This window comes from Lissotriton vulgaris, chromosome 3_2 (assembly GCF_964263255.1).
Source record: "Lissotriton vulgaris chromosome 3_2, aLisVul1.2, whole genome shotgun sequence".
NCBI classification, from domain to species: domain Eukaryota; kingdom Metazoa; phylum Chordata; class Amphibia; order Caudata; family Salamandridae; genus Lissotriton; species Lissotriton vulgaris.
Window position 1 is genome coordinate 292,842,952 of NC_141690.1, and position 27,913 is coordinate 292,870,864.

The following is a 27,913-nucleotide window of genomic DNA, read 5'->3' on the forward strand; positions in this document are numbered from 1 at the left end:
TTAAATAAATAAAAAATAATTCAGAAGTTCACATTAAAAAATAAATTCTCATTTAAGGTAAAACATTTTACGCAATGGCGGCGCAAACCACCAAATCATATTTATGAGGCCACGCAAAGCCACTTAGCGTGGTATTGAGGGGTCTCAGAGATATGGAGTAAGGCAGGACAGTGCAAATCGCTGCGTTGCCTTACTCTGCTCCAGGGAGGCGTTGCACGGGCGTTGCGTGGCTGTTCCCACGCAGCACCCATGGATTTTTATGCATCCTCAGATTTACAAGACTATGCAAACCTGGGGATGAATCAGAAACGTACGTCTCCCGAGGTGATGCACAACGAGGAGAAATAACTTTGCTTCTCGCCATTGTTTCCTCTTTCCATGTGCGGTGCACTCTGCAGTGCACAACGAAAGAGGAAGAAGCCTCTCAGGATTGGTTTTGTGCAGGAAGGAGCCCTTTCTGCACAAAAACACCCTTGTACGATGCCGCAAGGGTGCCTGCGTTAGCGCTTGGCTTCCCAAATGGTGCCAGCGAAGAAGGAAAGGACAGGAATGCGCCGTATGCCACAAATACAGCGCATTCTGTCCTTTCGCTTTGACGCAGGGCAGCTCAGGACGGTGACTTGCTGTGCTGATCTGCGCCAATTCGCCATAAAAATGCCCTTCCTCTTTTGCGGGTGGGAGCATGCCAGTCCCGAAGCTCCTCCCGAACTCTTCCTAAACCCCTTCTTTCTCCTCCCCCAACCCCTCCTATTTAGCAGTCAGTATGTCTCTCTTTCCAGCCACTCCGCCAGTCCCGCCCACATTTATGACTAAGTAGTAAACTTGCACGTGTGAGGCTCTCTCCACAGAAAAGACAGGCGAGGGGGAGGTGGGGAGGTTTACTATTCCAACACCTTCCCTACTGTTGCACACACTGGAGTTGGAATAGTAAATCATACTATTCCTAAGCCCAGTGCTCTAGCGCAAGTCGTTGTAATGACCACAATCTAAAGTACCGCGATCTAAATGATAGTGTTGTATCATCACATATCCCCTGCAGCAAGCTCAAATCCACTCAGTCTTCCAAACCATGCGTTACACGTGTACAGCGTCTTTACTAGCTCCAAACCTCCCCAATTTTCAGACATGGGCCACTTTTTTAGCTCTAATTCACCAACGCGGGTCTCTTTTATTTTGATGCCCGGACTTATTTTCTGTCCCAGTCCGTCCCTGATTGGTTGTGCACAAAGGAGTCTTACACCCAGTGGCGTAACGAAACTTGCTGGGGCCCCCTGCAGAGTGCCTGGAGGGGACCCCCACGCTCAGGACACAGTCAGCAGCTCTCAGGCCCGCCCGTGCACGGGGGCTGCGGGGGCCTGCGGGGGCTGAAGGGGGCCTGTGAGGGATGCGGGGGTCCTGTGGGGGCTATTGTTCACCACTGCTTGCACCACTTCTGCTCCTGTGACATGGAAAGGGCAGATATGTAACAAGTATTGGAAACCACAGCCTGCCGCGCCACTTAAACCAGGATAACTTGCGTCAAGTGCATTATATTAATTCTCTCCATGACTTCTCACACCTACAGGATCACCGCCTTGGAGGAACAGATCAAAGACATCCATTCAAAGATAGGAGCAGGGGCTGCCGCCCAGAGACCCTGGAGCCCCCCCTCAAGCGGAGGTGCAGTCCAGAGACCCTGGAGCCCCCCTTCAAGCGAAGGTGCCATCCAGAGACCCAGGAGCCCCCCCTCAAGCAAAGATGCCGTCCAGAGACCCTGGAGCCCCCCCTCAAGCGAAGGTTCACCTCATGCGCATCATGGACGGAATGGACTCCCAGGAGAGGTGAGTACCAGGGGGTATCGGACCCGTTCTCATCTTGGAGGGGAGCTTCTGGGCAGAGCCTTGGCACATGCTGTCTTCATCAAACCCCACAGTCTTTGTGAAACAGAGGGATGCTCTGTAGCGCTGAGACAAAGCTGGGTCAAGCACTATCTACTCTCTCATAAAGCTATGGGTCTGGTCCCCATTGTGGCGGTCCTAGAGCAGACGGTACAATGCGCCATCCGCTGTAAGACCGCCAAAGCCGTGGTGCTGCCGCCCTCCGGATCAGGAGTTAAAGCCTGGTCTGCCGGCGTGCTGCGGTGGTCTGACAGCAGGGGTCTGTCTGGCTCATAGAAGAGCCTACCATGCAGACCGCCCCTGTTAGAGCGCCGACGGCACCTTCCTGCACAGTGTTGCATACACGCCACACCGTGCAGGAACTGGGGTGCAAATCCAGGCGGCACTACATGTGCCCCCCACATGCACCCGCTGGGCCCAGAGGTGGCAGAGGGCCCTATAAGGGCCCCTTTAGTTACCTTACAGCCTCCCTTTCCATGGCGGGCTCACCTCCATTCAAAGGGTGGTGGTTTGGCAACTCGGAATATGCTCGGCGGTGCCACTGCGGCAAACCGGAATATTCCTGCCTCAGTCCCAGATCACAGCAGAGGAAGCGGTCCTGTGGCAGTCCAACCGCCACACACAGAATGCGGTGCAGGGTGCCTTGTGGCGGTAGTCGGATCACCACGGCAAGTACGGCAGTTCAATGGACCGCCCTAAATATTTTACGAAGATTCCTGCTCATAAACATTATTTACTATACGAGTTCCACTTAATCTATTCCAACTCTGTAGGTCAAGACATGGAATATAAGATTTCACAACATTAAAAAATCTTCAAAAATGGATACTTTTGGGCCTAAATCAGTACAACAAAACATCTATCATCGGGCACTTTACATACAGATCGCCCCATGGTGAGTCCTATCACTCACTTCGATGTCACACTTCATGACCCAACACTTTGTGCCACTCTTACTGCTCTTTCAACTTGGAGGCCTGGTTACTGTGTCCAAGGGCCGCTAGAGGGGAACGCTTCCATTACTTACCAGTAAAGGCATCATTCCTTGTATTTCTCCCTCGCCTTCCATACAAATGAAGCTTCCTTGCTTCCAATCATACCTCCCCCTCCCCCAAAATGAAAACTCCTCCCATCCCCCTTTCCTCTTGTACATAAACAAGCCGAACTAGAAACTCCTCTGCTCTGTACGGGGGGGGGGGGGGGGGGGGGGGGGCAGGAGGGATTTGAAGAAAGGCGAGGGAGAGGACCAGGAGTCATGCTACCACCGGCGGCCCTTCCTCGCCTTCCTTCCATACAAACGAGACAAAGCAAGGAAGAGAAATTGAGTTGCAAAAAACTCAGAAACCCAATTTAATGCATCAACGTAGAGCAAAGAGAGCTCTGTCTCCTCACAGAGGACAAGACTCTGTGATCAGGAACATTATCAAGGCACTGGTGTAACAAAAAGGGAGGGGGCCTCCCTGCACGGTACGAAGAGGGCCCCCCCCAGGCTCAATCAGGAGCTCTGCAGCCCGAGTGCAGTACCGAGGGGGCCCCTGGAGCTTGGGGCCCCGGCACCGCGGGGGCTGCGGGGGCCTGTGTTACGCCCCTGTATCAAGGCGTTCCAACTCAGCAATCCTACACTGTCTTACAAGAGTGGATGGCGTACCCCATGCAGCGGCCCTACAGAGCTCCACAATTGAGCCCCCTTGTAACACAGACTTTGTCGTAGCCGTACTATTATTATTATTAGGGTTTTGTAAAGCGCGTAGTAACCCGTAAGCATCCCAGCGCTGAGATCAGGACAGTCAAGAGGGTGACATAAAGGGGAGGGATGAGAAATGGAGATCAGGGGAACAGGTGAGTTTTCAGAAGTTTTCTGAACCAGAGGTAATCTGGCTCCATCCTTAGATTACGGGGGAGGACATTCCACAGGCGGGCCACGTTGACAGAAAAACGCCGTCCGCCAGTGCGTGCCCTCTTCACTCTGAGAATAGTGATACGGTGTTCATGGTCAGAGCGAAGGGATCTTGTGGCTTTGTAGGGCCTGATGAATTTTTTGAGGATGGGGGGGCCTTTATCCTGCAGGAGTTTATGGGACAGACAGAGGGCCTTAAATTTGACTCGCTCTCTCACTGGGAGCCAGTGAAGGTGCTTCAGAGCTGGTTTGGCCGAGGATCTAGCCGGAGTGTTGGTAAGAATCCGGGCCGCGGCGTTCTGGATCCTTTGCAGTTTGTTGAGGGTTGCTTCGGGGGCACCCAGATAGATGGCATTGCTATAGTCCAGCCTTGAAAGGATGAGGCCTTGGATGAGCAATTTCTGGGAGACAGGAGGGAGCAGGGGCAGAATGTTCCTGATAGATTTAAGGAGCCCAAAGCAAGTCCCAGCGATTTTTTTTTTTTGGCTTGGGTCTTGAAGGACAGGTCTTTTTCTAGCCAGATTCCCAGGCTCTTGATCTCGGTCTTGGGGACTGGAGGTTCACCCAAACAGGGGGGCGAGATGTTAGGGGGAAGGGAGAGCCCCTTTTGGCCAAGGAGTAGGATATCTGTCTTTGATCCGTTGAGTTTCAACGACAAACTATTCATCCAGCCCTGAATTTCGGAAAGGCAGCTATGGAGGTTTGATGGTTCCTGGTTGGGATGAGATAGAGACACCACTAATTGAGTGTCATCCGCGTAGCTGATGATTTTCACTCCGAACGGGATGACCACCTCCTCCAATGGGGACATGTAGACATTAAATAATGTCGGGCTTAATGATGAGCCCTGGGGCACTCCACATTAGAGGGGGGTTGCGGGGGAGAGGGTGTCGTTCTCCCAGACCTGGAAGGAGTGATGGTCTAGGAATGATACTGCATTTTAGCCGTATATGTGTGAAAAGTGTATATTTATTTTATAATTTATTTTAAGTAATGAATTTTATGGTATTTAATTTTTGTGTGATTTAATTCTGTAGTGGGTTGTGGGTTTATAGGGGAATAGGGTGGGAAGTAATTTAATTATAATTGATTAAATGTTTTAAATTATTTATTGGTATTTATCTTGAATTAATAGTTAATTAATTTTAAATTGGTAATTAATTAAATTATAAATGGTAATTAATTTTTATAAATTGATTAATTGATAATTATGTTAATTTTGTTAATTTATTTACTGCAGCGGGTTGTGGGTTTATAGGGGAATAGGGCGGGAAGTAATTTAATTGTAAATAATTAAATTGTTTAATTTATTTAATGGTATTTATTTTTAATTAATTGTTAATTATTTTTCAATTGATAATTAATTAATTGTAAATTGGTAATTAATTTGTATTATTAGGCAATGATTTTTAATAAATATTTTTTATTTGTATAAATTATTATATTATATTAAATTGGTAATAATTTTTAATTAATTTGTAATTGGTATTAACATTTAAAAAAAAATAATATATGAAGTATTTACTTTCCCTACTGTTGCTTTTACTCGAGTGGGAATAGTAATTTTTACCTCAACACTATCCAACGCTTTCCCTACTGTTGCACTCTCTGGAGTGGGAATAGTAATTATTACCTCTACACTATCCAACGCTTTCCCTACTGTTGCACTCTCTGGAGTGGGAATAATAATTTTTACCCTCCAGCTATCCAACGCTTTCCCTACTGTTGCACTCACTGGAGTGAGAATAGTAATTATTACCTCTACACTATCCAACGCTTTCCCTACTGTTGCACTCTCTGGAGTGGGAATATTAATTTTTACCCTCCCGCTATCCAACGCTTTCCCTACTGTTGCACTCACTGGAGTGAGAATAGTAATTATTACCCCTATGGTATCCAACGATTTCCCTACTGTTGCACTCACTGGAGTGGGAATAGTAATTTTTACCCCTACGCTATCCAAGGCTTTCCCTACTGTTGCACTCTCTGGAGTGGGAATAGTAATTTTTACCCCTACGCTATCCAAGGCTTTCCCTACTGTTGCACTCTCTGGAGTGGGAATAGTAATTTTTACCCTCCCGCTATCCAACGCTTTCCCTACCGTTGCACTCTCTGGAGTGAGTATTGTAATTTTTACCCCTACGCTATCCAACGCTCTGGAGTGGGAATAGTCATTTTTACCCCTACGCTATCTCTGGAGTGGGAATAGTAATTTTTACCCTCCAGCTATCCAACGCTTTCCCTACTGTTGCACTCTCTGGAGTGAGTATTGTAATTTTTACCCCTACGCTATCCAACGCTTTCCCTACTGTTGCACTCTCTGGAGTGGAAATAGTAATTTTTACCCCTACGCTATCCAAGGCTTTCCCTACTGTTGCACTCTCGGGAGTGGGAATAGTAATTTTTACCCTCCCGCTATCGAACGCTTTCCCTACTGTTGCACTCTCTGGAGTGAGTATTGTAATTTTTACCGCTACACTATCCAACGCTTTCCCTATTGTTGCACTCTCTGGAGTGGGAATAGTAATTTTTACCCCTACGCTATCCAATGCTTTTTCTACTGTTGCACTCTCTGGAGTGGGAATAGTAATTTTTACCCTCCCGCTATCCAACGCTCTGGAATGGGAATAGTAATTTTTACCCCTACACTATCTCTGGAGTGGTAATAGTAATTTTTACCCTCCCGCTATCCAACGCTTTCTCTACTGTTGCACTCTTTGGAGTGAGTATTGTAATTTTTACCCCTACGCTATCCAACGCTTTCCCTACTGTTGCACTCTCTGGAGTGGGAATAGTAATTTTACCCTCCCCCTATCCAACGCTTTCCCTACTGTTGCACTCTCTGGAGTGAGTATTGTAATTTTTACCGCTACGCTATCCAACGCTTTCCCTACTGTTGCACTATCTGAAGTGGGAATAGTAATTTTTACCCCTACGCTATCCAACGCTTTCCCTACTGTTGCACTCACTGGAGTGGGAATAGTAATTTTTACCCCAACGCTATCCAATGCTTTTTATTCTGTTGCACTCTCTAGAGTGGGAATAGTAATTTTTATCCCTACTCTATCCAACGCTTTCCTTACTGTTGCACTCTCTGGAGTGGGAATAGTAATTTTTACCCTCCCGCTATCCAACGCGTTCCCTACTGTTGCACTCTCTGGAGTGAGAATAGTAATTTTTACCCCTACGCTATCCAACGCTTTCCCTACTGTTGCACTCTCTGGAGTGGGAATAGTAATTTTTACCCCTACGCTATTCAACGCTTTCCCTACTGTTGCACTCACTGGAGTGAGAATAGTAATTATTACCCCTACGGTATCCAACGCTTTCCCTACTGTTGCACTCACTGGAGTGGGAATAGTAATTTTTACCCTCCCGCTATCCAACGCGATCGCAGCACAGACCTCTGAGACACACACTCAAACGTTTCACGAGCGATCACAACACAGACCTCTGATCCCACTCGAAAGTGTCAGGAGCGATCACAGCACAGACCTCTGACCCCACTGGAAAGTGTCAGGAGCGATCACAGCACAGACCTCTGAACCCACTGGAAAGTGTCAGGAGCGATCACAGCACAGACCTCTGAGCCCACTCGAAAGTGTCAGGAGCGATCACAGCACAGACCTCTGACCCCACTGGAAAGTGTCAGGAGCGATCACAGCACAGATCTCTGAGCCCACACGAAAGTGTCAGGAGCGATCACAGCATCGACCTCTGAGCCCACTCGAAAGTGTCAGGAGCGATCACAGCACAGACCTCTGGGCCCACTGGAAAGTGTCAGGAGCGATCACAGCACAGACCTCTGGGCCCACTGGAAAGTGTCGCGAGCGATCACAGCACAGACCTATGAGCCCATTCGAAAGTGTTGCGAGCGATCACAGCACAGACCTCTGACCCCACTGGAAAGTGTCGCGAGCAATCACAGCACAGACCTCTGAGTCCACTTGAAAGTGTCAGGAGCAATCACAGCACAGACCTCTGAGCCCAATCGAAAGTGTCGCGAGCGATCACAGCACAGACCTATGAGCCCATTCGAAAGTGTTGCGAGCGATCACAGCACAGACCTCTGACCCCACTGGAAAGTGTCGCGAGCAATCACAGCACAGACCTCTGAGCCCAATTGAAAGTGTTGTGAGCGATCACAGCACAGACCTCTGAGCCCAATCGAAAGTGTCGCGAGCGATCACAGCACAGACCTCTGAGCCCAATCGAAAGTGTCGCGAGCGATCACAGCACAGACCTCTGAGCCCACTGGAAAGTGTCAGGAGCAATCACAGCACAGACCTCTGAGCCCACTCGAAAGTGTCAGGAGCGATCACAGAACAGACCTCTGACCCCACTGGAAAGTGTCAGGAGCGATCACAGCACAGACCTCTGAGCCCACTCGAAAGTGTCACGAGCGATCACAGCACAGACCTCTGAGCCCACTGGAAAGTGTTGTGAGCGATCACAGCACAGACCTCTGAGGCCACTCGAAAGTGTCAGGAGCGATCACAGCACAGACCTCTGAGGCCACTCGAAAGTGTCAGGAGCGATCACAGCATCGACCTCTGAGCCCACTCGAAAGTGTCAGGAGCGATCACAGCACAGACCTCTGGGCCCACTGGAAAGTGTCGTGAGCGATCACAGCACAGACCTATGAGCCCATTCGAAAGTGTTGCGAGCGATCACAGCACAGACCTCTGACCCCACTGGAAAGTGTCGCGAGCGATCACAGCACAGACCTCTGACCCCACTGGAAAGTGTCACGAGCGATCACAGCACAGACCTCTGAGCCCACTCAAAAGTGTCACAAGCGATCACAGCACAGACCTCTGAGCCCACTCAAAAGTGTCAGGAGCGATCACAGCACAGACCTCTGAGCCTACTCGAAAGTGTCAGGAGCGATCACAGCACAGACCTCTGAGCCCACTCAAAAGTGTCAGGAGCGATCACAGCACAGACCTCTGAGCCCACTCGAAAGTGTCGCGAGCGATCACAACACAGACCTCTGAGCCCACTCGAAAGTATTAGGAGCGATCACAGCAGAGACCTCTGAGCCCACTCGAAAGTGTCAGGAGCGATCACAGCACAGACCTCTGAGCCCACTCAAAAGTGTCACGAGTGATCACAGCACAGACCTCTGAGCCCACTGGAAAGTGTCACGAGCGATCACAGCACAGACCTCTGAGCCCACTTGAAAGTGTCAGGAGTGATCACAGCAGAGACCTCTGAGCCCACTGGAAAGTGTCAGGAGCGATCACAGCACAGACCTCAGAGCTCACTCGAAAGTGTCACGAGCGATCACAGCACAGACCTCTGAGCCCACTCAAAAGTGTCACGAGCGATCACAGCACAGACCTCTGAGCCCACTGGAAAGTGTCAGGAGCGATTACAGCACAGACCTCTGAGCCCACTGGAAAGTGTCAGGAGCGATCACAGCACAGACCTCTGAGCCCACTCGAAAGTGTCGCGAGCGATCACAGCTTCGACGTCTGAGCCCACTCGAAAGTGTCAGGAGCGATCACAGCACAGACCTCTGAGCCCACTCAAAAGTGTCAGGAGCGATCACAGCACAGACCTCTTAGGCCACTCGAAAGTGTCGCGAGCGATCACAGCTTCGACGTCTGAGCCCACTCGAAAGTGTCAGGAGCGATCACAGCACAGACCTCTGAGCCCACTCGAAAGTGTCAGGAGCGATCACAGCACAGACCTCAGAGCTCACTCGAAAGTGTCAGGAGCGATCACAGCACAGACCTCTGACCCCACTGGAAAGTGTCGCGAGCGATCACAGCACAGACCTCTGACCCCACTGGAAAGTGTCACGAGCGATCACAGCACAGACCTCTGAGCCCACTCGAAAGTGTCGCGAGCGATCACAGCACAGACCTCTGAGCGCACTCGAAAGTGTCGCGAGTGATCACAGCACAGACCTCTGAGCCCACTGGAAAGTGTCGCGAGCGATCACAGCACAGACCTCTGAGGCCACTCGAAAGTGTCAGGAGCGATCACACACAGACCTCTGAGCCCACTCTAAAGTGTCAGGAGCGATCACAGCACAGACCTCTGAGCCCACTCGAAAGTGTCAGGAGCGATCACAGCAGAGACCTCTGAGCCCACTAGAAAGTGTTGTGAGCGATCACAGCACAGACCTCTGAGGCCACTCGAAAGTGTCAGGAGCGATCACACACAGACCTCTGAGCCCACTCGAAAGTGTCACGAGCGATCACAGCACAGACCTCTGAGCCCACTGGAAAGTGTCAGGAGCGATCACAGCACAGACCTCTGACCCCACTGGAAAGTGTCAGGAGCGATCCCAGCACAGACCTCTGAGCCCACTCGAAAGTGTCAGGAGCGATCACAGCACAGACCTCTGAGCCCACTCGAAAGTGTCAGGAGTGATCACAGCACAGACCTCTGAGCCCACTCGAAAGTGTCGCGAGCGATCACAGTACAGACCTCTGAGCCCACTCGAAAGTGTCGCGAGTGATCACAGCACAGACCTCTGAGCCCACTCCTAATCGTCGCGAGCGATCACAGCACAGACCTCTGACCCCACTGGAAAGTGTCAGGAGCGATCACAGCACAGACCTCTGAGCCCACTCGAAAGTGTCGCGAGCGATCACAGCACAGACCTCTGAGCGCACTCGAAAGTGTCGCGAGTGATCACAGCACAGACCTCTGAGCCCACTGGAAAGTGTCGCGAGCGATCACAGCACAGACCTCTGAGGCCACTCGAAAGTGTCAGGAGCGATCACAGCACAGACCTCTGAGCCCACTCGAAAGTGTCAGGAGCGATCACAGCACAGACCTCTGAGCCCACTGGAAAGTGTCAGGAGCGATCACAGCACAGACCTCTGACCCCACTGGAAAGTGTCAGGAGCGATCCCAGCACAGACCTCTGACCCCACTGGAAAGTGTCAGGAGCGATCATAGCACAGACCTCTGACCCCACTGGAAAGTGTCAGGAGCGATCCCAGCACAGACCTCGGACCCCACTGGAAAGTGTCAGGAGCGATCATAGCACAGACCTCAGAGCTCACTCGAAAGTGTCACGAGCGATCCCAGCACAGACCTCTGAGCCCACTCGCAAGTGTCGCGAGCGATTACAGCACAGACCTCTGAGCGCACTCGAACGTGTCAGGAGCGATCACAGCAGAGACCTCTGAGCGCACTCGAACGTGTCAGGACCGATCACAGCACAGACCTCTGAGCGCACTCGAAAGTGTCACAACCGGTCATGTTCGAAGTTCTGGATCAGGTGCTGCCCTGTTTGTTGATATAAGCTTTTCTTACTATATTGTTAGTGCAAACCCTCCCTGCTTCCCTCACTGGAGAAGGGCGGAAGTGCAACAGGACAAGATGAACAGCCTTCATCTCTCTCAAGTTCAAGGACCTCTGAGAATCTTTTATTGACCAGAAACCCTGAACCTGTTTCAAATCTAACCAGGCCCCCCAGACCGAGAGGCTAGCATCCGTCGCAGCACCACGGGACAGGAGGGGTCAGTACAACCCCCTTCATGAGAAGATCCTGTTCCAACTACCAAGACAGATCCCTCTGCATCTGTTCTGTCATCCTGATGCGATCTGATAGACTGCAGAACACTGGAGGCCATCAGGAGAGAGTCCACCGGAAGAGCTTGTGGAAAGAAGCCCATGAAACTAGAAACACAGTTGATGGCAAGTGGCCCTGAACCCTCAACCATCTACGGCTTTCGGTGCTGCCTGATCCAGTAAGCTTATTACATGGGTCTGCAGGACGTCCAGCCGTCTTTCTGACAGCCCAGCAATTCCCTTGTGAGTCTGGAAATGTGCCCAATAAACACCAAGTCCTGGCACAGTACCAGGGAAGATTTTTCTCAGTTTTCCAAGATCCCATGTACTTGAATCACATACAAGAACCTTACCATGTGCTCCATCAACTGAGATTTTTCTGGAAATTGCAGAAGCAGGTAGTCCATGCCAGGATGAATGAACATCCCTTCTGAGTGAAGAATAGCAATCAACAGAGCCAGGACCTTTGTGAAGAGCATTGGAGAAGTTTTGAGACCAAAGGGAAGCACGCAGAATTGAAACTGTTCTTCTCCTACTACAAACTGAAGAAATGTTTTGGATGGAGGCACAATTGGAACGTGAAGGTTGTCGTCCTGCTGATCAATGGACGCAATAAAGTCGTCTAGGCCTACCGTTGGCAGAATCGATTTGAAGTGTCACAATCCAAAGTGACTTGTCTTAATTCATGAATTTAGCCAATTTTAGTCCAAGGCGAGACGAAAAGCCCCTGAAGCCTTCTGCACTAGGAACAGGATTGAGCAGGCACCCATCCCTATCTCCAAGAAAGGTACCCTGCAGATGGCAACTTCTGACAATAAGTCTCTGACACCATCTAGTAGAGCCTTTCACTTTGCTTTGGCGACTGGAACCTGGATATGAAGGATGCCCGTATCCGGGGCGTGTGCACTGACTCGATCACATATCCATCTGTCACAACATCCAGTACCCACTGATCTGTCACATCCCACCGGCAAAACACTGCAAGAAGAGGGACTGTCAGGGACTCTTCTACGTAGTGCCCTTCATGTTAGGGACATTACGATTAAGAGAGAACTCAGGTTGGAACGTCCTTCTCCGATACGACGAACGGCGGGCTTCATGCTTCGGGGCAGACCTTCCTGCTGAAGAACCATCTTTGTTGGGCAATGAGTGCTTGTGCTCCTTAAATGTTTTTGAAATAGGAGCAGTCAGCTGCTCTCCAAGAAAAACTGCCCTTCAAAAAGAATTTTCATCAAAGAAATTTCCCCCCTGGTTCTGCCTTCCATTGCCTCAACCAGAGATGCCTCTTGGCTGCAATCAAGCCACCTGGGGACAAAGCAGAGGTGCGAATGACGTCAGAAGAGACGTCAGCCAGGGGTCTCATCCATTGCTCCATGGTACATAGGAGGTCAGAAGACTGCAGGCCCTCTTGCACCGCATCAGTCCGTTTATCAACATTTTGAACCAAAGATTGACCTTAAGGCCGACTAAAAACTTGCATTCAGGTCCTGATTTTCAGCCGAAGACGCCTTCTGAAGATCTGAATCTTCCTTTTCATTTGTTGCATCCGTGGGGGTTCAATTCCTAGGGTTTTTTCCCAAAAGATGGGTAGTAGCGCTCTCTAGATAGAGAAACGTCCGCACATTCGTTGGCCTCACTATAATAAGTGGTATAGTATAAACGTGGAAGTAGTAAATATCATAGTCAAAATTAGCCCTAGCAACGCCCACTGCCCAGAGGTGTATGTAGCACACACAGGTCTCTGCTTGGGCTGATCGGAACTACGGATACGAGCGTCATGCTGGCCGGGACTTATCATGGTTCATGACTTTAATATACTATAGCGGTGGATCTGACTATGACCCTGTAGACTTTTCAGGAGAAGATTTATTGGATTATATGACACCTGGCAACAGCTGTGGTTGGTCGGACGGCAGTAACACAAGGGCCTCCTCTGTACATTATGGAATAGTGAGTCTTTCACTCACCGTATAACAATTTGTGATCTCACTGGTCTATCTGAATTCCACTGGAACATCATATGCTTGGATAGTGATCGACTTTAGTGTCCTTGCAGTGCTGCAAACAAAACTTTTTAGTTTTTCATGGTGACGATATTTGGTTCGAGAATACAACAGGAACGTGTATGATACTACGATTCCCTTCATTGAATAATATGCAAGTGTCCCATAAGTGATTGACTTATAATAGCGTATGCCCACAGGGGGGCTATATGTGAATGTGAGTCTCCGTCTCTGACCGCGGATCATTGGACTGCCACTATTGCCTTGAAAAAGTCTTTTAGACGAAACACGTGTCGGCAAGTCGTATGCTGGGAAGTTTTAAGAATACTATTTGGAATAAAGATTATCAAGATTACTACATGCCTTGGATCCTTATATTTTGATGAATATTACTGTTGTTGATGTCATTTCTATTGGGTTGGAGTGGGTTTTATTGATACCCATTGATTGTAACACAGGCCTACTGACTTACTAGTGACTATAGGTGTGCTGGCCGAGCCCTTTCCTTTGTATAGTCAATCCCCAGGGTTGATGGCAGTTTTACCAATCAGGGCGCCAGAATAGAATCCAGTCGATTAGAATGAGGAAGAGTGTCCTCGCCCTCCTAGAGGTACAACTTCTGCCGAAAATGTGGAACTTGAACCTCATCAACCTCTTTCCATCCTTCCATCACCAAGCAGGGCCATGGACAATCTGGATGGCTTAACATATTGAGGGAAGAAGGCGCTGCCTTCCTCTCCATACTGTAAAGAAGGAGATGCCAAGTTCTCCCTCACAGGAGCCAGAATGTCCCACATTTCCTCACGAGACGCGCATTTCATCCAGAAGAAGGAGCAAGAGCTCTGTGAAGTTACTTGTTGTATTAATGTATGGTTTGGTGTCATTGTATGGATAAATAATCTGAACCACATGCCAAACAAACCCTTGTGAACCATGGGGCATATTTACAAAAAACAGACGCATCACGCACCGCAAGCCAGCTTACTGCGCCGCGCTGCGCCATGAGGAAAGTGCAGGGATGCATCGTATTTATGGGAATATGACGCATCCTGGTCCTTTACTTTGCACTGGCACATAATTAGCTGCATAGCACCAATGCAGACACCCTCGCCCAGTGATCGGCGTGGAGAACACAGGGGGCGGGGAGTGGGTCTGACATTGCTTTGAGCTGGGAGGAAACCTCTGCACTAAAAAACAAGCTGTGTATAGGGCTGCAATGCCCATATAGGAGAAGGGAGGAGGGGCCGTCACACACTGTACTGTGTGATGGCCAAACAGAATGTACTCTGAGTGAAATCGCCGGAAAGAGAGCTAACTACACAAAGGAGGGACTTTTACAGAAATGCACCAATAACAAGACAGCATTTCTGAATGCCAGAGAAAACATCCAATGGCAATCGGTGGGTGGCCCAGGACCTAGTAAAGTTAAATATCTTTGTACACTTCTTATACATACAAAATATAATATCTGAACAGCGTTGGTAGGCATTATCTTTATTAAAAAAAATGTGTTAACAATAATTACATTAGTAAGGAAAGTGAAGGTTTAAGTTGCATTACGTTCTATGGGTTGTATGGCATTACACCGCGGGCTTTTACCACACGTGCCATTACAACGCTACAAATCATTCCAACGACTTGCGCTGTAGGCGCTGGAAAGTGGAATAGTTTAATTTTCTATTCCAACTCCAGCCCACGTTACAGTAGGGAAGGTGTTGGAATGGAAAATTAAACTATTCCCTATCCAACAGCGCCCTCCAGCGTAAGTCGTTGTAACGACTTGCGTTGTAATAGCAGCGTTGTAATGGTAGTGCGTGGTAATACCCGCGTTGTAAAGGCTGTTCCCCGTTCTATGGATTACCGATGACATCAGAAGAGATGTGACATTGTGAAAGAATCTGCCAGACCTCTCAATTAGTTTAACACGGGTATTTACATTTTTTAATTCTAAATATCCGGGGTCTGAAATCTAAAAAAGGGCGGTATCCATATAATGAATAGCTCATTTTATGAATTGAAATGATATATTGAAATGGGATATGAACATGATTATTTAAATTTGATGCTGGGTATGCTCTGAGGTTGTTTGTAATGAATTGTAAAAAATAATATATCAAGCGTTGGATAATAATATGTATTTCTCTGGTTTTTTAAAATGATTTTATGATTTCCATTCTTGTCCTGAAGAAGGTGCTGAAAAATTGTTTTATTGTCCACCAAAACACAGCGTCAACAGTTTTATATTTTAGAAGTCAATTGTGATTCGTTTCTAATATGTCATTAGGAATTATTATACATTAGAAAAATAGGGCTGACTTTTAATTTCCTCTAATTTGGGATTTTTTATCTGTGTGAATTATTGTTAAAACGTTTATTTTTTTCAAAAATAAAAGAGAATACATACCAACGCTGTTCAGATATTATATTTTGTGGGGCAGATTTACAAGCCCCATATGTCACATTTGCGCCGCCATTGCGTCACTTTTGTGACGCAGCTGCGGCACAAAGCCAGCACCATGCTGTGGGGTATTTACAACGTGACGCATCTAGGGAGATGCGTCACGTTGTAAACCCCTGCGCCACATGTGGGTGTTCCGGAGCAGCCGGGGCGTTCCAATGCAGGAACACCTTGCCTGAGAAATGTACAAGATTTCACTCAGTCACTTTTACGACCATTCTGCGGCAAAACCCTGCGCCTGCTTGAAGCAGGCGTAAGGATTGACGCAGCATGTTAGGAATAGGGTCACCTCGAGCCTTGCTGGAGCTGCGTCGCGCTTGCGCCACAACTCCAGCAATTCGCTGCCTTTCCGCCAGGGGCTGCGACACGCATCTGCCCATCCATGTGCCCATCCATGTGCCAAGGTGAGCCGCATTGTACATGCGGTGCATCAGTGGTGGCGCACGGGTGGTTTTGCCTGTCGCACGTTACTTGGAGCACCCCTGCTGGTTTGCAGGGACGCGCCATGTAACGTAAATCTGCCCCTGTGTGTCTAAGAAATGTAGAAAGATATTTAGCTGTACTCTGTGTGTTTAATTCCCTAGAACATGTCCATTGTGTTTTTAGAATAGTGCCCAGTCTTTGATTCAGTATTTACAAAAGGGAAATGCATTTTTTTGTTTGGTTCTGACCAGCCTGTCCCTTTTAGATAAGGGGGGGTGGGGGGCTCCTTTTGTTGAAGGTTCTACAAATGAACAGTGGCGCGTTCACTCCTGGCAACATTTTGTCTTCCAGGTGACAAACATTTTAAAAGCTGCCTCAGGAAGCAGATATTATCATAGCAACATCTGACATACACCACTCATTAAAATCTATTGGGATCCGGTTAGCTCATAGAGGTTGGCTGATTCAGCTATTATATTTTTGTATTTACTTTTTTTATTTATGGTTAGACGGAACACAAAGGTGTTTTTAAAATTCATGTTGTTCTCGTTTTTCTTTGTTCTTATTCTGTATCGATTTTAATTAATCAGCAATAAATGTATAAATCTGAAATCTTCTTTTCTTGACAATGTGCACGTCTGACTCCCAGCTGCTGGCGTGGGACGAGCTGCAGAGATACACCCAAGAGGTGCTGGCGCGCCGCCACCAGGCGGAGCAGGAGAAGGACACCTTGCAGCTGCAGATGACGTCAGTGAGCTCCCAGCTGCTCCAGGCCAGGCTCGATGCCAACAGGCTGGCCAGGGAGAGGCTGGCGCTGCGGTCAGAGCTCGGTGCCAGCAGGAGCGTAAGTGTCTGAGTGCTCAAGGGAGCACTGCGTTGAGGTCATTTTTCTGTGTTTATTTCAGAGTTTTTGATACAGAGTCGCTATCCCTGAGGACTGAAAGAGCTCTTCACACCCAGGGTCAGAAGAGAACTTCAAACGCGCACTGGATGCTGGAAACCAGGCAGCGCCCAGAAGCGGTCTAGATGGGCCTCTGAGGTTCTTGTTTTTACCAGACAGTTCCAGTTTTTGGTGCTAGGTGTGGGGGTCTTTGATTTGGGGGGGAGGGGGCGGTTTGTATGTGAGATGAGCTGCTTTATAAGCGTTAGTGCAGTTAATCAAAATAAATACCTCTGAAAACCATAATTTACAACACTTTTTTTTAGCTTACAAAAATCCTTTTTATTGATTTTGGGCAACCTTTTCTTTTTTCTTTTTACTTTAAAACTTTTTTTGTTTGATGTTTCATACACCTGAAATATTTTGTGTTGTTTTTCTTATAGTACATGAAAACAGTTATAATACAATACATTTATATATACAAAAAAAAAATACATCATTCCTGCATTTACGCATACGCCATAAAGAACACAAGTCTCTTTACATGGACATTTTTTACATTTGGATATCACTCCTTTTTTGCCAAAACAAGAAATTAATTTCAAGAGTCCTATCCTTTCTAATGATGTTAACTGGGACCCAGGCTATCTTGGTCTCGAAGTGTCCTGTTTTTTATGGTCCTATATAGGGTCGGAGATTTTTCGATCTCTTATAGAGGGACAAAAAATGTTTTTCACTCTGCTGCCCTGATGGGGGTCAGTATTTCTTTTCCTCGGATTTCTCCTAGCCTCTATCTGTTTCCTGCCGACGCGTTGGCAAAAAAGGAGTGATATCCAAATGTAAAAAATGTTCATGTTCTTTATGGCGTATGTGTAAATGTAAGAATGATGTATTTTTTGTATATATAAATGTATTGTAATATAACTGTTTTCATGTACTATAAGAAAAATAACACAAAAGATTTCAGGTGTATGAAACATCAAACAAAAAAAGATTTAAAGTAAAAAGAAAAAAGAAAAGGTTGCCCAAAATCAATAAAAAAGTATTTTTGTAGGCTAAAAAAAAGTGTTGTAATTTATGGTTTTCAGAGGTATTTATTTTGATTAACTGTATGAATATATGATTCCAACCTCTTTAATTCCTTAATTAAATCACCTCCTTGTTATATATCACTTCATAAGTGTGCTTCATTCCACACCACAACGTACATGAGTGTACCCCGGCCTCCGCGAGCGGAGTAGAAAACTTACACCTAGGTGGAGAGCACCCCCCACACACAAGAGAACTTTCAGGAAAGCCTTTGCAATAAGTACCAAATGGAGATGTACAAAAAGAGACCCTTTCCACCTGGTATTTCAAATATGGAGATTCAAGGTGTGTGAATGAAGCTGGCTGCTTAGACATCTAGGGCTTACTCTCTGCTACTTTTATTCCTTAACGTTGCCATGCAGCAGGTCAAGGTTAGTGGATAAAAAGTTTGGGCCCGATTCACAGAACTAATCTAAGACAAAATCCTAAACTTACTACTTTTGGTATTCACAGAAGGCACTTAGTAGGAGTAGACTAACTTTACTGTGAATACATGCTCTGGTGTCATAGCATTTACAATCCTGAGGTGGCGTTAGCACTAATCAATGATTGACTCCTTGCTACAGATCAATGAGGATCTCCTGCTTGAGGTGGCGTCACTGCGACAGAACATGCAGACCCTTGAGGCGTCCCTCGCAGGGGACAAAAGCACCGAGCAGGAGAGTGACACGCAGATCAGACATTTGATGGAGGAAAACAAGCAGCTTCTGTCGCAGAAAGAGCTCCTGATGCAGACTCTAAGACGACGAGAAGGACGACCGAAACGTGACGATCTTCTGTCAGAACCGGACAGGTAAGTGCTGCCTCCTAACAGGTTAAATATAGAACCTATTTATGGCTTGGTCTTAGTGTGTATTTTTATTTCATTTTATGTTCATGACCCCCAACAAGTGTCATCCATTCTTGTGTTTCTGTGGCCGGCTTCAATTATTTGAAAAGATCCTTCTGCAGTGACAAGGTTAAATGATCTTAATCTAAAAATAATAAAACTATTTTTATTCTGTATAATGAAAAAGATAACTCTGGGATATTTGAATTGTCCCAATTTTCACGAAGGGAGAAGGGAATGGTCCCTATTGCTACTGACCCGTATCCTTAATAGGATCTGTGGTCAAGATAATGGACAGAATATTGCTCGACCACCTTGAAAACTGGGCGAGCGAAGATAGTATCCCAACACCAGCACCATATGGCTTTATAAGGGGCCTAGGACCTGTCGACCAGTGGCTGACTCTTCATTTAATCATGAATAAGTATGTGCTTGGTAAGGAAGGTTGCCTATACTTGTCGCGTATGGACCTGAGTGCAGCATTTGACAACGTCATGAGGCCAAAGCTGTTAAGCAAAGGAGCCGACCCCAACATTGTCCGCCAACTTGACCAGCGGCACACTGGTGATGAACTTTGTATTAGATTTGCATCCAGTGGGGAATATACCCCATTTCTCTTCAGCATCTACATCAGTGATCTGGATGATCAGTTGGTCCCTGCTGCAGCCGATTCCCCTCCAGAAGGGGACCGCCCGCTCCCCGTACTCATGAACACAGATGACTGCCTTCGCAAGAATGGTCTGTGGCCTTCAGAAACTTTCAGATACTTTTCTAATTATTATGTCTGCTCTGAGCCTCTCCACAAAGACATCTAAATCGTTCACCATGGTTGCGACCGTCCTCAAAGCAGTTATCCCATTTCACATCAACGGCATCGTACTTAAATGAGTCCCTTCTTTTACTTACCTAGGGGTTCCGTTCGATAATAAGATCACTTGGCAGGACCAAAGGAACAAAGAATCCAATTCAAGCAAGCCTTGGCTGCTGTGTTTAAGTTTCAGCCAAGCTGGGGTCCGTGCCCCTGGATGCCTCTATAACTATTTATAAAGAATCACTGACAGAATATCGAGGAGAAAAATATCGACTGTCAAAAATATCGACGCCCAGAATATCAAATACCTATCTGCAAACAGGTAAGTTTACAGCTGAACGCCAGCAAGTCTGAGATTCTCCTCTTTGGCAAGGACCATGAGCTTTGGTCTGAGCAGTGCCGGCTGGATTGCCTCAAGCCCGCCCCCCGCCCTAAAGAGGCATGAGAAACCTGGGCGTGTGGTTCGACAGTGACCTGACATTTGATAAACAGACGAAAGCCGTCGTGGGGACCTGCTTTGGGCTATTGCGTGGTCTCAGACCATTGCTCGGTTTCCTCCCCTCTAAGGTGCGACAGACTATCATCCAGGCGTCCATCATGTCCAGATTGGACTACGCCAACTGTCTTTACCTGGGCGCCAATAAAGCGAGCATTAAACGCCTTCAGAGGGTCCAGAATGCGACGGCTCGGCTTTTGGTTGCATCACCTAGATCTCACTCGGTTGCCCATGTTAGTAAGTAAAAATGTATTGTTTCTGATTAATTAAAACCATTACAAAAATACATTTGAATGCGCTTTTCGTCAGGAAAAATCTCAAAAAGAGAGATCTTAATTATTAGAAACTACAGTAGTTATAAAAGGAGGGTTTGAGGAGTGTCCATAATTCATTATTTTTTGTCTGAGCCACCGACATCTTGGTTTGTTAGTTTGAGCACCACTAATTTCAAAATTTTTACCAACATCCCATTTAGTAGCGGAATTCTTGGATCGAAGCATGCGAGGACTGCTTGTCTCCGTGTGCGTATTCTGTATTCGTTAAAAGTTGCTTTTAGGAGAGCTACTCTTTCCTCTTTTAACTTCGAGCAGGAGCATAGCAAATGTTCGATATCTTCTTTCCCTGCACCGCATAACCTGCATGTTGTCCCACAGTTCCTTCTCAGCCTTGGTTGTAGATGTGGTATGGCTGGTGGGATTCCTAGCCTATGTTTTAAAAAGGCTTCTTTTGATTCCCTGCAGTACCCCAGTCCAAAGTAAGCCTGTAACCCAGGTGATTTGTATGTGCTCAGAATCATCCAGGCGTGGCGCCTATGTGCAAAGGTGGCTTTGTCCTCTATAAAAGAGAGTCTCTTTATGCTCTTATTTACTGCGTGCTTAAATTGTGCGTGCGGTAATGAGGTTTCCCATGGTTCTTTTAGTCCTGTAATAGCCAGTGACTCCTCTAAGTACTTTTTTCCCGGCATTTCGGAGCAGCTGCACAAATCTTGCCAGAGCTGGTGGTTCAGTGTGTTCTCGGGTGAATTCTTTATTTTGTACCAACACTTAATGTACGATCCTCTCCTTGCTAGCAGTTGTTTTGTTAGTCCAAATTCTAACCGGATCTGGGCTTGTGAGGTATAAGGTGGCAGATTTAAGAGTAGTCTGTACACTTTTGAAATGATTGTGTCCAGCAATATCGCATCTGTGCCTCTTAATGCTTCGCTGCCATAGGTAATGGATGACTGTATTTTAACTTGGGCAACACGAAGCAATGGTAGGAGAGTGGGTCTGGTCAGCTTGGTTTTAAGTTGTCTAAGTGTTGTCGTAATCAGCATGCCTTTTCTCTTTGTGGCTGTAGGAGAGTAGGGTCTGCAATCCTATGATCACCCAGATTTTTTGCTTTTGTTTCACTGGTTTACGACTTTCCCTGGCTGTGGGCCTGCTAATCAGACCCACAGCCTAGCTGTTCTCTCACTAAATTGACATGTGTACCTTAGGTGCATTATCCAATTGGGACTGGGCCACCTTATCAGACCCTGTAACTCATGGCATAGGTGTACCCAGGGCCTACCAGGGGCTGAAGCATGTATTATGCCACCCCTGGATGGCCATCTAAATCTGACACAACTGGCTGCACGACAGCTGGGGCAAGGTGGTGTAATCACCCTTTGCTGTAGATATAGTATACCTATATCTAACCCTAAAATGGACACACAGATTCCTATCAGTCACTCCTATGGCAGGCCTTAACAATCCTGAAGGCAGAGTGCGTGAAATCGTGTGAGATGGTACTCTGGCATGAGCTGAGTCCGTCTGCAGCTTGCGGAACCAAGTCCTAATAGCTGTTCCATGATAACGCATACCATATACTCTTAAGTGCATTTTAATCCTCGCGGTTGAATGCTATCTTTGGTACTGCTTTATCAAAACTTGTCGAGTAAGGTGTCATACGAATTGGAATACTAACCCCTCGCCAGTTCTGGCAACGGGGTTAGCATTCCGCCCTTCTAGAGGGACACGACATGGTAGTAACTGTGAACCCCAGTTAAAGTTAACTGAAGCCTCAGCTCCACAAGATGGATGCTGCCACCACAGACACGAGTCTGACCCCCTGCAGCTGGGAGTCCTTCCAGCGAGGGGAGCCTGGACAAAGGGTTTCCTGTCCGGGGCGGTGCTAGCACCATCCCAGACAAGGTTTTGTGTATCCTGGGTAGGCAGGGCTTTTCAGGAAGGTGACTGCAAGTGGCACCCCGGTGCTCACTGTGCATAGACCGGCTAGAACCAGTTCCAGGGGCGCACAGCCCCTGAGCTGGGGACAGCCCGACATGGGAGAGGGGTGTAACCACCCCCCTTCCTGGTCCCACCCCTAGGGCAGGACCTAGCCGCGTACCCGCCCCTTTCTTTAGGATAAAGGCAGGAGCGGGGACCCTTCCAAATTAGATCATCTTTGGAATCAAGACACGACTTTCTACGAAAGGACTTCAAGATTTCTTCTTCAAGATTCTCCCTTGTGACTAAGGAGTAGTCACCCTGCATCCGCAGGCACCATCTTAAGAACACTGCGGTCTGCTGTAAGTACTTCCTCCGGAATCCGACTGCCCAGCTCGACAAGAACTGGCTTCCCTGGCACCTCTGACCTCTACCCACCTCTACAGCTAAGCTGAGACCCGTGGGTGCGACGAGACCTCGAGGGACTGGCCATCTTCAAGACTGCACGACTTCTTTCCAGCATGACCGCCGAGGGATCCTCTGGTGAGTGCTTTGGGGACCGAGAAGCCCCGACCCTGAGCAGCTCCAGCACCGAAGTTCAGCCTCCCAGCATCTCCACGATCTGCGTGGGGCCCTTCTTCTTTTTGCTGCTCACCGCGCTGTTTGGCTACTAGCCCGTTGGCTTGTGGCCTTCTGAACGACGCCCGACGACATCACGACTGCTGGTCTGGTTGCTCCAGACTGGCCCTTGCTCCCTTCCAAGAGAGGAGCACCCCGGACCCTCCTGGTCCACTCCAGACGCCATTTTGAGTCCACCGCGTGGGCTTGAATTTGCCAAGGCTTTGTTGCCCAATCCTGGGTCCAGCGACGCCGACAGCTTCATCCATCGTGGGACAGCTCGCTCCTCCATCCTGGTCGCCGACAACGCCTCCTGGTCAGTGAGATCTGCAGAGCACAGCGTCGCCCACTCACCTAGTCGAGGTGACTACCATCCGGTGCCCTCCTGGTGCCACCTGACTACTGGCTAGTAGTCACGAACTTGGTCCCCTCTGCTTTCAGGTGTCTTCTATCTTCGATCCAGGCTTGGATCCATCGAACTTTCTTCACTGGTCGCCTGCCAGCAACTCCTTTTCTTCAGGCTCCTGGTCCGTCAACGAGGATTCCCAACGTCTTTTGAGACCTATGCAGCTGCAGCCCCTGGGCTAGGTAACTTCGGCATTTCAGTGCCCCAGCATAGCCTCACTATCCAAGGGTCAGAATCCACTTTCGTTTTCCTCCTACCAGGTCGGGTTCGCCCGAGAACACTAACTTTGTCTTTACTAGCTACCATAGGCTTTGTCCCGCATCCCGCGTGAGAGTGCACACTCTGCACACGAGTCCCCTAGGCCTCCTAGCTGTAATCCAAAGGTTCAGTAGTCAAGTCCTAGCGATTCCAAAGCCTATTAGTACAGTACTTACCTGCTAGTAATTTCGCATTCCACTTTCCTAGTATATGGTGTTTCGTGCCCCTCGGGCATTTGTGTAAATTGTGCAACTTAAAGTATTTTCGTAAGAGTTTTGTTATGTGCTTAGTACCCTGTCCTCATAAAGAGTACAGGGCTGTTGTGATCTAAATAAATAACTGTTTATTTTCATAACACTTGTGTGGTGTCCTTTCACTTGGTGTTCAAGGGGTATATGTGAAGGTAAAACAGCTGGCTTAACACGCCCTCTAGAGTCTTTAGCCTTAGACTGCTCGTATCCATGCTACTAGGATAGCTGGTCTATAAGGTTGACTTACAACCAATCATCAATAAGGGTTGTTTGGACTGATACAAAGTGCTCACTAGAATAGTGAACATTATATATCAGGCCAACTTCTCACATTGGTGAGCAGCGGTTGGGATTTGAGCTTGCTGTTGTTTTACCACACGTATCCTAAGAATATCTTGTGAAAGATCACATAAGTACTCCAGGTACATATAACTTAGCTTAGAATACTCTGAGTTCTACTGAACCAGCTGTTGTAGCTCCTCAAGGCTTAGCACACCTTGGCTACAACTCTTAGCAAGGGATCAGTAGGCAAACATATAGTGTAGGTAGGTGCACCACTTACACCACACTAGAAGCATGTCTGTCCACGGAGAATCTTCCCAGACTTCTCCTGTGGTTGAGGACCCTCCACAGGCCTCTTCCAGATATGCAGCCCTTAGCTTCCACGAGATGAGACAAGTGTGTACCTCCAGGAAGCTAAGACAGGGGTCTAACCCCACAATCCCATTTCTGATTGGTCTCTCAGAGACTTATGATGCCAGAAAAGCTGAGAAACTTAGCTCTTCTCATCCAGAAGGGGACATGCCTGCCCTAGAGGGAACCACAGGTGACCCTGATCTCATCCATCTCTCAGCAGAGGAGGATGATGATCAGGAGCCATCTGAGGACGAGGCAGACAAAGGTCCAACAGTAGTTAGCCAGCTAACTAGGGACAACTTAAGCAGGCATGAGAATGGTACTAGGAGACCCCTGGGACCCCTCTCAGGCCAGCTTAACATTGGGAGTGGACGAGTTAGGTCTCTATCAAGAGGCTCTAACAGATCCATTCGAACCAATGGCTCTCGAGGCCTCTGCTCTGAGGAGGATGACCTCCCCTCAGAGGAGAGTATATGAAGCCAAGGAAAGGGAAGTCCAACTGAGGATTGAAAGGGAAGAACTTGCCCTGGCCAAAGAAAGACTTGCCTTTGCTAGAGAGCAAGAATTGAGTGGGTCAAAACCCACTGGTGGCAGCATTCTCCCAAGAGAAAACAGGAGTTTAGACACTAGACACCTGAGTAAGATAGTGCCCCCCTTTAGAGATGGGGATGACATCCACAAATGGATAACTGCTTTGGAGAGGGCCTGCACTGTCCAGTGCATCCCCCAAAGTCAGTGGGCAGCTGTCTTGTGGCTCTCCTTTGAAGGCAAAGGAAGAGATAAGCTCCTCACTACTAGAGCTGAGGGTGCTAACAATTACCAAGTCCTGAAAACTACACTGATAGATGGGTTTGGCCTAACCACTGAGCAGTACAGGTTGCTGTTCAGGGATACCCAGAAAACTCAGTCTCAGGATTGGTCTGATTTCGTTGATTGTGCCACTAAGGCTTTGGAGGGCTGGTTACTGGGCAGTAAAGTTACTGATTATACAGGATTGTACAATCTGATCATGAGAGAACAGATTTTAAACAATTGTCCAAACCAGTTGTTGCATCAGCATCTTGTTGACTCAGATCTGACCTCTCCCCAAGAATTGGGAAAGAAGGCAGACAGATGGGTCAGAACAAGAGTTAAGCAAAACCAGGGCCAGAACCAGGGTGGTCAGAAGAAAGCAGACCAGAAGGGTAAAGATACTAAAGGTGAAAATGACCAGAAGTCTTCGACAGGTCCCCAACAATCCAAAGAGGGTGGGGGTCAGGCTTCCCAGAAGAAGAAGACTCAAGAAGGCCAATCTAAAAGGTGGTGCCAATACTGCAAAAGTAAAACTCACTGGTTTAGTGAGTGCACCAAGAAAGGAGGGCAGACTCCTGCTACTGCAGCCCCTAAGGCACCTGTGCCCCCTAGTACAGCCAGCAGTAGTAGTGCACCTCCCAAGGGTTTAGTTGGGTTAACCTTGGGTTCTGAGGGGTATGACAACTTAGTTGGCACACTCACTCAGGCTGTCCTTGTCTGTACAGGGGATATGGATATATCCCCTGATGTCAGTCCCAATACTTTGGGCAAATACAGACAGACACCTTTGATAAATGGCAAAATGGCTCAGGCCTATAGGGACACTTGTGCCAGTGTCACCATGGTGACGCCTAACTTTGTGGACCCTGGACAGATCATGCCAGGTACAGAATTCCTGGTGACCAATGCAAGCAATGTCACTACCAATCACAGTATGGCAATTGTAGCTTTCTCCTGGGGAGGGGTAACTGGCCAAAAGAAGGTTGTAGTTAGTTCAGACCTCCTAGTGGATTGTTTGTTGGGCAATGATTTGGAGTCATCACAATGGTCAGAAGTGGAGCAGAGGACTCACATGGAGATGTTAGGCTTACCAGCACATGTGCTTGCTGTGACTAGGTCACAGGCCAGAAAATGCCCCACTGAACAGGTGCTGGATCCTGGAACAATGGACCAGACACCTTCCAAGAAGAAGAGCAGTAGGGTTAAGGCATTGCCTTCCCCCTTGCCCCAGGTCGAGGATCAAGTCTCAGAGGAGGCTGACCTACAGGAATTGAGGGAAACTGAGCCTAAAGAGTTTGAGCTTGATCAAGCTGAATTTCTGGGCTCAGGGGGACCCTCAAGAGAAGACCTGGGGAAGGAACAGTTAGACTGCCCTTCCCTTGAACCCCTCAGACAGCAGGCTGCTGCTGAGGCTGCTGGGAACGCCAGAGGTACCCACAAGGTATACTGGGAAGATGGACTCCTGTACACTGAGGCAAGAGACCCCAAGCCTGGCATGGCCAGGAGGCTGGTTATCCCCTTGTCTCAGAGAGGTTTCCTCCTTACCTTGGCCCATGAGATTCCCTTAGCAGGACACTTAGGCCAGACAAAGACTTGGGACAGGCTTGTCTCACACTTTCACTGGCCACAAATGAATGAAGATACCAAGGAGTTTTGTCGCTCCTGTGTCACTTGCCAAGCCAGTGGTAAGTCAGGTGGCACCACAAAGGTCCCCCTTATACCAATGCCTGTGGTGGGGGTGCCCTTTGAAAGAGTGGGGATTGACCTTGTTGGTCCATTGGAACCCCAGACAGCATCAGGGCACAAGTTTATACTGGTAGTAGTGGATCATGCCACCAGGTATCCTGAAGCTATTCCACTTAGGACCACTACAGCACCTGTAGTGGCAAGGGCCCTAGTTGGAGTGTTCTCCAGAGTGGGCTTCCCTAAGGAGGTTGTTTCTGACAGAGGTGCAAACTTCATGTCCAGTTACTTGACTGCTATGTGGAAGGAATGTGGTGTCAATTATAAATTCACTACACCCTATCATCCACAATGCAATGGGCTTGTTGAAAGGTTCAACAGGACCCTGAAAGGGATGATTCATGGACTACCTGAAAAGCTCAGGCGTAGATGGGATGTCCTGATACCCTGCCTTCTGTTTGCTTACAGAGAGGTCCCACAAAAGGGGTTTGGCTACAGCCCTTTTGAACTTTTGTATGGGCATCCTGTGAGAGGCCCACTGTGTTTGGTGAAGGAAGGATGGGAGAGACCTCTCAAAAAGCCTTCAACCAGATAGTGGACTATGTACTTGGTCTCCGCTCCAGGATGGCTGAGTATATGGAGAAGGCATCTGAAAACCTTAAGGCCAGTCAAGAACTTCAAAAAGCTTGGCATGACCAAAAGGCTGTCCTGACTGTTTATCAGCCTGGACAGAAGGTGTGGGTGTTGGAGCCAGTGGCCCCAGCAGCACTCAAGGACAAAT

General features: G+C 48.0%; 1 protein-coding gene across 1 annotated transcript in view; it reads left to right on the forward strand.

Annotated features, from left to right (window-relative positions):
* LOC147725734 (uncharacterized) overlaps window positions 1–27,913 on the forward strand; it is a 421,410-nt gene that overhangs the window by 248,890 nt on the left and 144,607 nt on the right. The window contains exons 5-8 of the mRNA XM_086964424.1: window positions 1,565–1,659; window positions 1,699–1,820; window positions 16,844–17,038; window positions 18,730–18,956. Coding sequence (XP_086820550.1) covers window positions 1,565–1,659; window positions 1,699–1,820; window positions 16,844–17,038; window positions 18,730–18,956 — 639 coding nt within the window. The remainder of the gene's footprint in view (window positions 1–1,564; window positions 1,660–1,698; window positions 1,821–16,843; window positions 17,039–18,729; window positions 18,957–27,913) is intronic.